The sequence below is a fragment of the Chaetodon auriga genome, chromosome 5 (genome assembly GCF_051107435.1).
Source record: "Chaetodon auriga isolate fChaAug3 chromosome 5, fChaAug3.hap1, whole genome shotgun sequence".
NCBI classification, from domain to species: domain Eukaryota; kingdom Metazoa; phylum Chordata; class Actinopteri; order Chaetodontiformes; family Chaetodontidae; genus Chaetodon; species Chaetodon auriga.
The window spans coordinates 25,682,506-25,697,699 of NC_135078.1; the positions used below are offsets into that span (position 1 = coordinate 25,682,506).

Consider the following 15,194-nt stretch of genomic DNA (forward strand, 5'->3'; position numbering starts at 1 on the left):
TGTGGGTGGCTTAGGACATGCCTGGGTGCAGGTTTTCTTTGTGGAGTCTTAACTCAGTCACAGATGTAAAGATTCTTTACTTTTTCTCTGCTTCTTCTTTAAGTCAAAATGATGCCGTATTTCTATAACTTAGATATATATATATATTTTTTTGTGTTTGTAGGAGCATGTTTTTGCTGATATTCAGGAACATGATGTAATTAACAGTTTGCAGGTATGATGAAAAAAAAACTATTTTAAAACAGCCACAGCAGAAAGAAAACTACTGTTTTCTGGTACATTAAACCTTGCACTGTATATTCGTAAGGACAGCTTGTCTCTGTAATTTTTTAACGTTTTAGTGCAGCGCTGGGCTGAGCCTAACTGAGCTGTATCCAAAATCATTCGAGCTAATAGTCCCTGTATTGTAACTTGACATTTTCAGAAGTCTTGTGAAATCTCCTTATCAATGACGAAAAGCAGATGCAGTATGGCCAGTTTCCGCCAGCGGTGCACTAATTACCCCGCAGCTGTTTTCCAGATCTCTGAAGGGAAAAAGAGACAAACTGTGGACGGCTTACGTTGCTCTAAGATGGCTCTTGAATGGGAATGGAGAAATGTCAAGTGCACGGGGTACTCTAGCAGAGAGTTTCTGGCTGCCTGGCACAGGCGCAGCCGAGACAATCGCTTGCATAACCTCTGAATTATTTACATATTCCGGTGGGGTGCATAAACATTACTTTTATATGCCTGGCTGGGTGAGAACGGACACAAACATTCCCTGACAGCTATCATCTTACAGTGCTCAGCCTCAGACCACGTGATGCTGGAAGAATCCATGGAGGAAAGGGGGACAGTAGCCGCGAGCAGGCTCGATATATCGATCGTAACCCAGGGACCAATGGCGCTGTCATGTCAGTGGCCATCCTGGCTCTGCTTAACTTATTGATCCTTTAATAGTTTTTGCCAAGGCACTCGATGGTGATGCTGGGATTAATCCTTAACATCTACCTTCCCACTGTTTGTGCGAATAAACCTGCAGAGTGCATGTCAGGGCATTGCATTTTTGATTGGTTTCAACCTAAAGTGTTCCAAAGATTGAAAACTACAAAAAAATCTGCTCTGTTCTGGATGATTGCCTACCATGAAAAGACAGCTTTTCAAGGATGCTGGTCTCCTGGGCACAGTTCTCTATCAATACCAGTTAAAGGAATGTCTCTATAGCATACTAATACAAGGGCATTGGATTGTTGAACATACCCATATGCTTGTTTCCATTATAAATGAGGTCCTTAGTTTGGGGTGCACGTCAAAAGAGAAAATAACCTTGGATTGTTCTCAGCTCCTTTCTCTTTCTTGTCTGTTTCATTTTTCAAGGCACTTGTCATCACAGCTTTCTTTGTCAGTTAGTAACCTATTAAACATACTCTTTTGACATTCAGTAACATAGTGCGCGCGCACACACATACACACACACACACACACACACACACACACTCTTTAATGCACATTAATGGTAAGTCTGCACATCTGAATCGAACATCATCAATATTTTTGCACATTTCTGCACAAAACTATACAGCGCAGTCATTTGAATAAGTACTTTTGCAGTACATACTGTTGTCTTCATCTTATATTTTCTCCCACTATGTTTATTGCTATGGACCGACACAAATTCCTTGTGTGTGAAAACCTATTACCTGCAACCCGATTCTGATTTTGATTCTGATGTTTGCAAGAAAAAGTTCATCTAAGCTGAACATCCTCCCACAAAAAATTGAGCAATGCAATTAAAATAAGAGCCCAGCTGACATTTAGTATTCTGTGACATTTGCTGTCGTTACAGTTTGTCAAAACCTTCCTCAAGTTATTCAATAATTCAGCGTAGCATAAAAAGTTTTCACACGTGAGTAAGTAAACACTGTGATGCTGTTGTTTGCTCTCTATAAATGGAAGCTTGATGTGAAGTGTCACCTCTTGTTTCTCTCTTTCATCTCCTCCTTTTCCACCCACGGGGTGACTGCATGTGCTTTGGCATAAGATGTATCATCATCGTCGTGCCCGGGCTCTGAGGGGAAAAACAGCTTTATGAGTGCTCACAGGCACAGAAACATTTAGTGTAATATCGTTTGAACCGAATGACTTCAGTTCTGCAAGATCCAAACCCAGGTGTTCCCTTTATCATCGGCAGAGAAGAGCCACCGGGCAACTAGCGGAGAGGCCGCTGCACTGGCACGTTAAAAACAGTCTATTGCTAAGTTCTTGGTGTTTGTGTGTGTTTTCTATCTTTTAACATTTGTATATTCTGCATCAGTACAGTTCGGTGCTCACAAACCTGAATAAAGTCAGATTAGATTTTAGATTTTTTTGAATGTCTGAAACATTGTATGCATTCCAAATCAGAGACTATAAATGAAAGAAGTCAGCCTACTGGGTGTTAATGGAAGAGTTGGACATTTTGGGATATATGCATATTTGCTCTAGATGGCAAGATGGACAACTCACTGATGGTCATTTAATCTGTACAAACAGTTTAAAAAGAAAAAGTGAAATATAATTCGTCTTTTTACGTAGGGTTAGGTCGCCAGTTACCAGGCAATCACTGGATAATCCTGGCCAAGGGATTGGCACATAACCCCCCATGTAATGGAGAATGGTGCCGGAAGGCAGATTGTCTTCCCTTTGGATGAAGTCAGGCTAGTTGTTTCCCTCTGTTTGCAGTCTTTATGCTAAGCTAAGTTAGTGAGCTACAGGGAACAGCTTTAGCACACAGACACGAGAGTGGGATCAATCAATATAAAATCAATATCAGTCTTGGCAAGAAAACTAATAATGCTTTTTCCCAAAGTGTCAAACTCTTCCTGTGTTTACCCTGAACTACATTTGACTAAAATAACTCACACAAAGCGCCTGTTCAAGATCATGAACGACATGTGTGTACATGCTCTTTACACAGACAGTCAGCCATGTTGATGAAATGGGTAGTTTAGGTATCCTAAGAGGTATTGAATAATAGTTTTAGCACTCCAGGCATACTGCCATAAAACAGAATGTTTATTTGTCTATGTGGCCTTTTTATGACACTTTAAGTACTACACAAACACACGCAATCGCAAGCAAATAATCCACACGCATGCTTACGCAACAAGCAATAAACACACAAATACGCATTAATACGATTCCCAAATGCCTTTTGTGTGCAGCTTAATAATATGTGGGCCCCTCTGGGTGTCAGTAAGTACTTTCTATGGTTCCACTGGAACAGACGCCTTGAGTAGCCTCAGTAAATGGTTTTATAAGCAGTTCACTGAGGCATGATGTCTCCTTACCTGAAACCCCCTACCATTATCCCTCACATATTACCACTGATACAATTTATTTTCAGGCAGTTGTGGCACAGACCAATGGTTCTCGTGATTGATTCTATTGCTTTGGCTAAAAATGTGATCTCACTCTTCAAAGACAGCGACTCACCCGTGTGGCTCCGTCCTCCAGACACGGACTTTGCAGCTCTTACATTAAGAAAGATCCAAACCAAAGCCCAAGTTCTTTATGACTCAAGTTTTCTCCAGATATTTTTGGTTTTGGCTGAATAGATTTTAAGAGGTTTGTCTAGACTGAGGTTAGCGCAGAGGGCAAACAAGGGCCAGCTGCGACTGCTTATTGCCAAAAAGCAAACTTGAAACAAGATTTATGATCACTGCACAAAAAAAATACAGCCTTTAATAACTCTTGTCAGAAAAGATACTCATCACCAATACCTAAATTTATGAATTTATCTTCATGTTTCATAACAAAATGTGACGAAATTTCATTTTCAAATTTGCTAAAACGAGCATTTACATCAGTTAAACTGTATCAAATGTGTATCACTCACCCCAGCTCCCATTGTCTGCATTTCTTCATATTTACTGCTGAAAAGATGCAAAGCAGAGCAGAGTCAAACACCTCAGACCACCGCGGCTGTTGATTCGATCAACCTATCAGCAATGGAACAGTTGATTGATGAACATGCTGATCAAATCAAACCAAGCAAGCTGTAATTAACTCACTTCAGTCGACACGTTTAACCAGTAAAGACTCCTCTTGGCCCATATGATAATGTTTAGTGGACTTTTGCTGGATCTTGTTCTAATAGTTAACAAATAATTACAGATGAGCGACAGGAGGGAAGAATAGGGGGGTGTTCTGGGGTGGTTGGTGGTGCTCATGTGTTTACTGAAGTCTCTGATGATCAGTGGTGGTGGAGGAGGCGGATGGGACGACTTCCTCATGACTCAGATCGTTACATTATAAATCCTGCTGTCTCGAGCAGGTGAATGGCGTATTGATCTTTGCACAAGAAATATAGTCCATCCGAGCCATTTGCCTTTGTTGATATGTGGCGTTGCCGTGAGCAAAAATGAGTTGCTGAGACCCACAGACTTAAAGAGCCACCCCTGTGTGTCGTCACCATGGCCTGTTCGGTCTGTTTGTATCAAAGTACAACAGTTGTGTGTCTCATGATTGCAGTGTGTGTTTCCGCAGGTTTTGATGTTAAGTCCTTGGTGAAGCATTCCATATCTCTACACATTTTTTCAGTCTTTAAATTGAAGGTAAAGGTTTATAGTCTTTAAATTGAAGGTAAAAGTTTATCCTCAGCATTTATATACAACATCTGAATGTGTCTGAAGACTTAAAGGGGGGAGAGATGCTCTTAAACAAACTATACTCGAAACAGAATCCTGGAAAACTGAATAAACAAAGCTGTTTGTAATTAAAAGCTGCATAAAGCCCAGCATGAAATTTGAGCCTGTTAAAGCAACACCCTGCTAAGTCTTCTTGATTTGACGAATCTGTGGAGTTAAGTTAAAAGGAGCCCTGCAGAGCTAAACAGTGAATATTTGACTGTTTGAAACACTTGTTTCCACATCCTAAATTTGGTGATTATTGCTATCTTCAGCCTGTTTGAAATGAAATTATTTTCAGATGACTAATGCTGCGCTGAATTAAAGCGTTAGAAACAGGGAAAGCATGCCACTGATGCAGATGTTCAGTATATATGGTGCAGGCACACGGTGACAAATATCCGAAATGTGTGACGTCATTTGTTTCAAAATGCACCTTTGCATACCAGGCAGCAGCTGTCATTGGTCGTCGGTTCAGCGTTGACACACATTTCTTGTCATCACATTTGACCCAATGAAGTTGTCTACTGTGAAAGATGTCAAAAAAACAGCAGACATTGAAGCAGCCACCGTCAAACCAATCCCGCGCAGAGGAAGATGCGTCGTGTCTTGAAGCCAACGATGACTGCACCGAAATGTGGCACAAAATATGGCGTTCGCATCCACGTCTAGCACGCAAAACAAGAGCGTCTTACATAGGATCAAAGAATTACAGTCATTCATTGATAAACACAAAATGAGGGTCGCTAACAACAAGCTAGCCAAGCTGAAAAGTCCTGTGGCTCACTTGGCTCATTAAATGGTGAAATGAGTTGAATGAAGAACAATGGCAAGCTGCGTGTAATGTTTTACTTCGAGCATTTCAAACGACTGAACATGCACATCCTATGTTTTGCTTTGCACATCGTTGTCATGCAGGGGGTGACCACGATGTGCAGGGGGTGACCACAGACAGTCGACCTGTGGATGTAGACAGCTTATCCCAGGGACTGGGAGGTGCATCTTCATTATCTACCATACAGGTAGAACAGCGAGGAAGGTTGTGTCTTTTTAAGACCATGTGTGGGGTGAAAAAGTTACGTACACCCCTGACTATAGGACAACTTGCACATTGGACATCAGTCAGTTCTGTCAGATGTTAAATCACAACAGAGATGTCTGAACAGAAGTCAAAGGCTAAACTCCTGCCTAATTAAACAATGGCAATAAACTATAAAAAGGGGAGCTTAGCTAGTGTGAAAGCTTGTGTCATTCATTCAGTAGAACTTGATATATATCACTCTATTATGCATTCAGCACAAACTGACAAAAACGCTGTGGAGTGGAACGTCAGCGGAGCGTAGCTGACTACTCAGCAAACCCAGCCGCCAAATGTTATAATTCTCCAGCCGTACTTTAAATAAGAAATGCAGGTTTCTGGATGTGGGGGCTCTGACCAGGGTTTCAGGCAACCACCAGACTGCCGCCTTGGATGTAGTCGTAGTGGAAACAGATGGGATGGGGTGCACAGTGGCAAATCATCGTTATTATGGTGACACAGTGGGGGCGAGTTATGGAAAATGTTCCTTGTGAGGCAGTGTATCATGGTTCATTCACTCCAGAAGTCTAAAAAGAGGATCAATGGATGACACTGCAGAATGACAAAAAATAGAAATACTGTGGATGTGAATGCAGCATCTTCACATCTGTTTATTTCTGTCTCTTTTTTTAATTTAGAGAAGCTGTGCGGTTGTAGCAGTTGAGTAATTTGTCTGATTTTCAATGATGAAATGCCCAAATGTTCAAAGCGGTTTTATACTGAGCGTCACATCATAGCCTCAATCAAAACCTCGTTTTCGGCGCGTTTGTAATGCTAGCACTCCGTGTGTTTGCTGCAGAAAAAAAGCATAATAATAAGCAGAATGACAAAGAGAGGGAAAGCTGATGCCAGTATCAACGGCCGGGGACGAACAGAGGAGAGGAATAGAGGAGCCTGCTGGGGGACACACATAACTCCGCTCTGCGTCCCAATGCTGAGAGAGGAAAGGAAAAGAAGACACAATGCAATATTCTCTTTGGAATTAATTCACTGTCTCTTCTCCAAGAGCATCTAATTTAGTGTTGCTTGCCTTTCTTACTGTCTCAATCTGCCCCTCGCTCTCTCTGTCTCTCCCACTTTCTTCATCCATCTGCTTTACTATCTCGCTGCTTCCATCCTACTCTGTGCACCCCCCCACCACCACCACCACCACCGCCGCCCTTCCAACCACCGCCACCCCTCTGCCTTTATTGTCTCTCATTCTCTCTTTCTCTGCCTCAGGCCTTTGTTAGACTGTCTTTGTGGCGAGCTCGCAGAGAAAGAGGGAGGCCTTGAACACGACTCGAGCAGTGTGATTGGGAAGGAGAGCACGAGAACCTGGAGACATGGGAGATGAGAGAGGGAGAGAGTGGATATGAAAAACCTCGTCTCCCTCCCTGTGAGAGACGGAGGGAATGAGAAAAGGGGAGAAGACAGAACCACAGACAGGCAAGGAAGAAAAAAAAGTGGTTATCCTCTTATCCACTGTTTTAAAGAGGTTAACCTCATTAAAATTGTGGTTATGAAAATGCTGAGGGCACAGTAGATAATAAAGCCTCATGCCAATAGTACATTCACAGTCTGAATTCATAGATTCCTCGCCCATGAAGTTTCAATTTGAGATTATGTCTGCATCCTTAAGGTGCTTTAGCCCCCTCTGTCCCTTTGGATGAAAGGATAAAATCTCGGTGCCCTTCAAGGTGTGGATTATTGCCGGAGGAGAAACATCAGCCACTCCTCTCCAACTCTGTAACTTTTGCTCGAAATGAAAACACGGCGCCCGTTTTATAGTGGCCGAAATAAAAACAGCAGTAAATGAGTCAAATATGAGAAGGTCACTGTGTTTTCCAGCCCGTTGCTCATCCTAAATGGGTCCCTGTGGCCTAAATGAGGATGGATGTGAGCTGAAGAGGATTCACTGGTCTGAGCTGCAGCCTCTCGACAAGCCGGGGGGGAAAAACAAGGGCAAAGGAGATGAGAAGAGTTGAGTTCGAAGGCTGGACCGGCTGTGACGAGGTTTAGAAGGCGCGGAGGCTTTAGCTGGGTTCAGTGTGTAGGCTGATGGTGGAGACTGGGAGGAGGTCAAGGGGCCTGGGCTTGTCTACAGATTTACCAGCAAGCCGCTGTGCTGGTGACCAATCCGCTCTGATCATCTCTCTGTTGTTTGATTTTTTTCTCTCGCTGTGAAACTGAAGCCTAATGGGGGAGTTTTGTGCCTCTTTTATCACCGTAAATGCACACTAGCTTGTCAAATGAAAATGGATTTTATGTTTATCTGAGTGAATTTTTACTCAAACTCCAAAGAAAAGGTAATACTAGTAAAATAACACCATTTGTCAGTGTCTTCATACGCAGAATTAGCATAAGATATTTTCAGAGGTTTCATAAGTTGGGACCAGTGGAACCAGCTGTTATCTTCTCATTAATAATCCTCCTTCGTGATAATAAGTTTTAAAGAGATTTTCCCCGAAAAATGATCTGCTGTGGAGACAGAGGCTGGAAACCTGAAACAACGGGAGGCGCCGCGATCGCAGGAATAGAGGACGACGTCTCATTAAGATGATAGCAGACTTTACTGTGGGCACCGCGGATGATTTATAGGTCTTGACCAAGTGCATACAGTTATAGGTCTCTATCTACATTATACCATAAGACACTCGATATCTTTCATGATTCATTATGAGGAGCTCGAAAACACCTCAAGGTCAGACTGATAGCTATGGAGCGGTGGATGATGACATCAGCTTAAAGTCTGAGCCTTGCCCTCTTCTCTCTGCAGTTGTGGAGCATTTTCACTAAAACGTGTGGAAACTGAGGTCACAAGTGTTGACCAGGATGCGTGATGTCCCTTAAAAATGATGCATTCTCCCTAATGACCAGTTACTGACCTATGATAAATGAGGATGACATCAAATCTAAAACTGCATGTCCTTGCAAGAGACCACTGTTGTAACTAACATCTTAATATTTTCAACATGAACAGCAAAAAATAGCTCTTGATTTGCCCTGTAATGACGGTCCCCACCATAGGTTCAACAGTGTAATTAAGTGCAATTGTCAGATTCGTTTAACCCCCAAGTTTAATCAAAATCCAATCAGTGGTGGCTGAAATATCACACGACACATGAACAATCAGTGCGATGCCACCCTTGTGGAAATAATCTCATTCTTAAAATGCCACCGCTCAGTGAGGTACCTCCAGCACCGTACATCCTAGTTCATCAGCGCCTGTGCAGTGGTGTCTGAACGGATGGACAGGTGGAAATCATGAGATAGCCATTAGCAAAATCCTTTCTGTAAGAGCATCAGATCGTGTTTCCTTTCTCTGAGCAGCTGAAGTGACCTTTGAGGCTTTGAGGCCTTGAAATTGTTGAGATTGGTGTGAAAATAAGCAGCTAGTAGTACTACGGGCGCACACCCTAAAGTTTGACCTCCTTGTCTCAGTGACCAATGTTAGGATGACATCATATATATGATGTCCACAGAGGACCTAAAGACATATATTTATGAATGCTGTTCATGAGCAGCTTGAGTCAGGAACTACAGAACTGACTGACTGAATCTTTGCAGTGGAATTAACCCTCCTGTTATGTTCGTTTGTGAGGAACAGCAATGATGTTCCCGGGTCAATTTGACCCGGTACCTGTTTAACTATCAAAAAGGTGTCTGAAACCTAAAAAATCCTAATAAGTATTGTTAATATTTCATTACTAACTCCATTACTAACTATTCTATCAATGTTTAGTGCAATGGTGTTCCTTACCTCTCACAATTAATGGTTCAATTAGGATAATTCACTCGTTTTTCAAAAAAAAAAATACATGTTCAAACTTTTTTAATGTTTCACCACTTTATTACTTTGGAAAGACCAACACATAAAACACAATAGTTTTACATGACATTGAAACATAACATTTCAATTTTGTTTTACACACATGCACTGCTTGTGAACCAGAAATGAACAAAACAAGTGTGTGTGTGTGTGTGTGTGTGTGTGTGTGTGTGTGTGTGTGTGTGTTTGTGTGTGTCTGTCTGTCTGTCTGTCTGTCCATCTGTCTGTACATCTACACAGCACAGGAGTGACATGTCACCACACTGTGCTTTGTGCAAATGAATTTTGCACCTGTGTGAACAGGTCATGCTTGTGTTGATCATCAGATGGCCTGCAGACCTGGCACCTCTTCCTCTTCCTTTTCCCCCAACCTAGAAACAAGAGGACCATAATCACTTTACTATGATGTCTTTCTGTTGATCCCACACAACGCGCTCCCATATACTTATACACACACACACACACACACACACACACACACACACACACACACTTACTTACTTACCTCATGCACTGGTGTACTAGGTGCAGTCCTCTCCTGGATCTCCCTCGCTGTGGCTGCAGCGGCTGGGGTCCTTGGTAGGTGCTGCCTCCGTTGGATGTGCGGTGTCACAAATACGCGTCTGAATGTGTTTTGTCCAGCTCCTTCCAATTCTCCGCCAAAAACACGGCTCTCTTTGAGATTAGTCATTTCCAGAATGATTTTCTGGATTGAATTAGGCATGACCAGCTCAAAAGCTGACTTGATGTCTGTCACAGGAGTCACTGCCATCCTAGTGGGCCCTGGCACTGTCTTTATTATATTTTCTGCAGACAGTTTTGCCTGACACATATTTGTAGATGAAGACCAGGGGCAGGGCTTGCGGACAGGCAAGCCAGGCAGTTGCTTGGAGCACCCGGCCACTTATTTACAACAACGATTATTGATAAGCCTGGGCTTTCAGGGACCTCTGTTGGTCCCTGGACCTCACTTTGAGAACCACTAATCTATTTTTTCAGTATTCATCTCATTCAAATGTCCCAGAAATTGTGCATTTATGTGTGCAAACATCACATTTTTGCAGTGTGCACAGATTGGGTGGGGGCCCCAGGGATTTCTTGCTTGGAGCCCCAATAGACCTGAGCAACGCCACTGATGAAGACCACTGTATTTCACCATTTTTGACATGAATGTCTTGCTTGGAGGAATTGGAATAGCAATTCCCTCATCTGGTTCAAAATCAGAATCATTAGAGTCAGAGTTGAGCTCAAGATAATCTTTGTTTTCAGACACATCCTCCTCATGATCTAAGATGACTTCCAGAGCCTCCTGGACTGTCATCTTTTTGCTTCTGCTGGTCATTTTGTAAAATTCTGAGTGTAATGTTGGTAGGACTCCCATGCAGAGACCCCCCCCCAAAAAAAAACAAAAAACAAAAACTGAATGTGGAGTTTTCCCACAAGAACATTAATGGCTCCCATCAAAAGTCATAACACCTGCACTGTATGTATGTGTGTGTGTGTGTGTGTGTGTGTGTGTGTGTGTGTACGTGTGTGTATGTGTGTGTGTGTGTGTGTGTGTGTGTGTGTGTGTGTGTGTGTGTGTGTGTGAAATATGGTGAAATATGTCTCACAGTTACAAAGAAAGAAATAGTCTGACATTTCTGACACCCTTTTACCTCCACTTTGACTGCCCGGGTCAAATTGACCCGAACAGTATCTATGTGATATAAACATGCAGGGGGTGGTTGCAAATATGTGAGATGAACCATTTTCATTTTATATGTTCATTACGCTAATTAAGGCAAGCAGAAGAAGTTTCATACTGAAAAAATACTTTTAACTATTTTTCCTAGATCTTCAAACTTTAAAACGGGTCAATTTGACCCGTAACATAACAGGAGGGTTAAGATCTGCACTTTAAAACCCAACCAGGCTTTCCAGAGAGTAGGTACTTGAAACAGCTTCTTTGGGCTTGAAAAGGAAGCCATGGGAGTTAAAACAGCAAAAAAAAAAAAAAAAAAAAAAAAAAAAAAAAAGAGGGTAAGGAAAGGCTGAAGAGCCTGATTATACACAATTTAAAGTCCCAGCCCGGCAGGCGTTTTGGAGGTGCTTCAGGAGGAGGGAGGGGGAGGAAGGAGGGAGAGTCGTCTCCATCAGCGAGACAGCGCCCCAGTCGGTTTGCTGTGACTGACCGTGAAGTGCACATCCTCCGGTGAGCCAAACGGACTGTCCCTGAGGCTGCGTCAATGCGCGGCGCCTAGCCCGGATGTTAGGTCGTTGTATCTTCAAAACAAATCTTATTCTTCCCTTCTTTCGTTTTTTACTTTGGGGAAAAAAGTTAAATCATGGACTCCATGATGTATAAATGTCAGTAAATTAAAATAATGCATTTAATATGCTGGTGAAAGTTTGTGCTTGAATGCGTATTCATATCTTAAAAATTGCAATCCACGCAGAAAAACACACGAAAGGAGAATGAAATGAAATAACAACTGTAAAACCTATTAACCCCTTTTGCACTTCTAGGAGTTAAATGCAGCGTATTTTGAATACTAATGAAGTAATTTTTATTTATTTTGGAAGTTTTGACCGGAAGTGATGATTGTTCTTACTCAAGCGGTCTTGACGGCAGTTGTCCGGGAGCCTTGAGCGCACACGTCGCTCTCTCCACTACATCGCACTACTGCGGTAGGAGCGGGGGAAGCAGCAGCGCAGGGGGAGCCGCCAGGCACACTTCACTTGCTCTTGCACGAAAAAAAAAAGAAAAAAAAAGAAAAGAACATCCAGGTGTCGAGGGCGTCTCTCCGCCGACTTTATCACAGAGGAGGACTTTACCTGAGAGGACATACACCGACAGCTCCCGGGGCAGATCCCGCAGCCCATCCAGAGCGCAGGAGGGACAACTTTTGGCTTTTGCTCCGTGATTTTTTACCGCGTCTCCGTCACCTTGGAAGTCAGCCCCGTTTGTCGTGAGAGAGGATGGGACCGCTTCTCCTTTCCATCGCCCTGTGTTTGAGCGCCGCTGTCCCGCAGCATGTGAAAGGTGAGTGGAAAAGTGACTAGCTGTCATTATCGGTCTCTAAACATCTTCACCCGACCAGCCCTGTGGTGTGCGAGTACCACAAACTGATCAATAGCGATCGGAGCATATTTACAGTTTGAAAGTGACCAAGCGGATCGATTATTTAAATGAGAGGGGGCCCAGATCAAAATGTTGTGCGCCCGCGGAGAGCCTGTGTTGTTTGCGGTATGCGCGCAGCCTGTCAGCGCGGTGTGGAAATAGAAAACTACCGCTTGCAATCTGCGCACGACTCGTTAGTTAATTGGTTTACTTGTGTTTAAAGGACACTTGTTTGAGTTGACGAAACAGATGCTTACATTTCTTCTTCTCTTTAATCGGTGCGTAATGTCTCTGTGATAAAATCAGCCCGTGCATCAGACGCGCACATTTAAGGTGGAAATGTGCACAGCTCCAGCGTTTTGCGCGCCCTCCCGGTGATGATCTTCAGCTGTGTGCTTCGCTCCTCTGTGATGCTTCCTCAGGATAGGAAGAAGCCCTGCGTCCAGGTCCGGCTCCGGTCCTTTAAGACAGAAATGACGCCACTTTTCCTTCTCTCACAAACTGAATTAAGAGAAGAAACAAAGAGATTAATGGGAAGATTTCTCGCATGTGGGCTTCAGACAGACCCAGATGCTATCACTTAGGGGAGATACGCCAGAGAGCCTCCTGTATTAGTTGCATCGCGGTACTGCTGCTGACACCAGGAGAAGGTCAATTGTGCATTACGAGTCTAATGTGGGAACAAAAACTGTCAGGCTGCCTTATGTTGAGAGAAGGTGTCTCAAAGCTCATAGATTCACCTGCTCCTCTGAATCAGCATTCAAATGATTTCACCCCCCTCTGCTCTGCCCTTCCAGTTTTCTGGTGTTGGGAATATTAAAGCTTTTGCCTGCTGTATATTTTCCATGAACAGTGCAGAACAGTACCTGTGGGATCTGTGGAAAGAAAGCAGTGTAGCCCTTATGGAAGTGGGTCATGCCATCCTCCCTGTCTCTGTTCATTTAGCAACGTGCTTGCCTCAGGAGTCACACATGTCAGACAGACCTCTGTCTCTACACCAGGAGAGTGCCTTAAGCAGACTTTCTGAGGCTATCCAAGCCTTGCAGTGTCAGCTCACAGTCAGCCGTCACAAGACGTGATACTCCCCGGTAGGCTGGCATAATGAATGCAGACGAGAAGCAGGGAGCTGTGGTGCCGTGGGTCGGCTCCTTTCAAGGCTCAGTGAGTTAAAAATACACCCTGAACTTGTCCCTCAATTAATCATATCCCAGTTAAATTTATGGTATTGTAAAGGGATTTTTGTACATCTGTTTCCTAGAGGAGTAAAGCTGTAACCTCATTCACAGTGAGGGGCTGCTTTTAGGAGCAGATGGAGGGTGTTAACAATATCTGATCTGATCTTAGAGCCACAGTGGTCACCCTGGTAGCTATTTTAGCAACACAACTTGGATGTTGTTTGATTTTTGAACATCCCAGAGTCAGCCTGAAAAGGGCTCCAGACTCCCTGCCATAAAGAAGGAGACAGACGGCGCCGTGGTGATTAGAAATCTTATTATAATTGTACAAAGGCTGTGTTGTGCTAACCTTTTCTTGTGGCTCTAAGGTAGCAGGTGTTTTCAGAGACAGCTGCTAACAAACACTCTATTGAGGATGTCACAGGGCGCCTCTGTCCACTGACACAAATTGATGGGGTAGAAACGTTCGCCTTCAGGTAAAACAGACTGCATTGTTCCAAGTCAGTGTGCAATACATCACTTCCTCCGGTTCGTTACTGGTGCTGACTCTCACACATTGTTTGGGAATCTGGACAAAGCACATGACTGCACCAGTGGGCCCTCTGTATGGAAATGTAAGATGCTTTTGTGCTTGTTTAGAGAGTCAGTTTTAATGAATTTTATGCATCTTAATTTTGAGTCTCAGTCTTGTTATAATGGCTGCGCAATTAAAGCCTTTTAGGCAAATGGACAGCCATCTGGAGAGGCGATGTGATTGTCTGCTATTGGTGAATCATGATTAGTATTATGTTGTTGGTCACCGTTCATTTCGCTCACAGATTTCACTCGCTTGACACAGACAAAGAAGCTGTCATTTCTAGAGCGATTGTGGGTTGAGATTGGCTCGGTGAGATCCTCATTGTGCTCGCAGACTGTTGATTTGTCTGTTTAAAACTTGAGGCGAAGGCTGACTTGCCTGCTTGCTGCATCTGGTACATTTGGATAAACAATCGACCTGGCTGGAAACATGAGGCATGGAAATGTTGGCTGGATGTAACTTTATACTGCTCGGGACATCATGGAGCCATCTAACTTCAGACGCAGCACTAATTAAATTACATGAAATCAAATTTTCCTCAGACGCGTCATTTGACTACAGTATATGCAGGGTGGGCCGTTACTGTCATGAGTTATTTGAAGTATGATCACTCCAGAAATATGACAGATTTGTGCACAGTTTACTGCAGCAGCACAGTTGATTAGTTGATCAGTCAAAGCACAGAAAATTAACTATTTTGATTGTCGATTGATCTTTTTGGTAATTTTTAAACAAAAAGTTAAAGCGTCTCAAATGTGATAATTTGCTGCTTTTCTTTGTCGCATCTGATTGTAAACTGAATAT

At 43.2% G+C, this 15,194-nt stretch overlaps 1 protein-coding gene across 2 annotated transcripts in view; it reads left to right on the forward strand.

Moving 5' to 3' along the window:
• Window positions 1-12,141: 12,141 nt before the first annotated feature.
• edil3a (EGF-like repeats and discoidin I-like domains 3a) overlaps window positions 12,142-15,194 on the forward strand; it is a 111,098-nt gene continuing 108,045 nt past the window's right edge. The window contains exon 1 of one of the 2 annotated variants that reach the window (XM_076730253.1): window positions 12,142-12,560. In XM_076730253.1, coding sequence (XP_076586368.1) covers window positions 12,497-12,560 — 64 coding nt within the window. In that variant the 5' untranslated portion in view covers window positions 12,142-12,496. The remainder of the gene's footprint in view (window positions 12,561-15,194) is intronic. The other variant, XM_076730254.1, reaches the window with a different exon arrangement.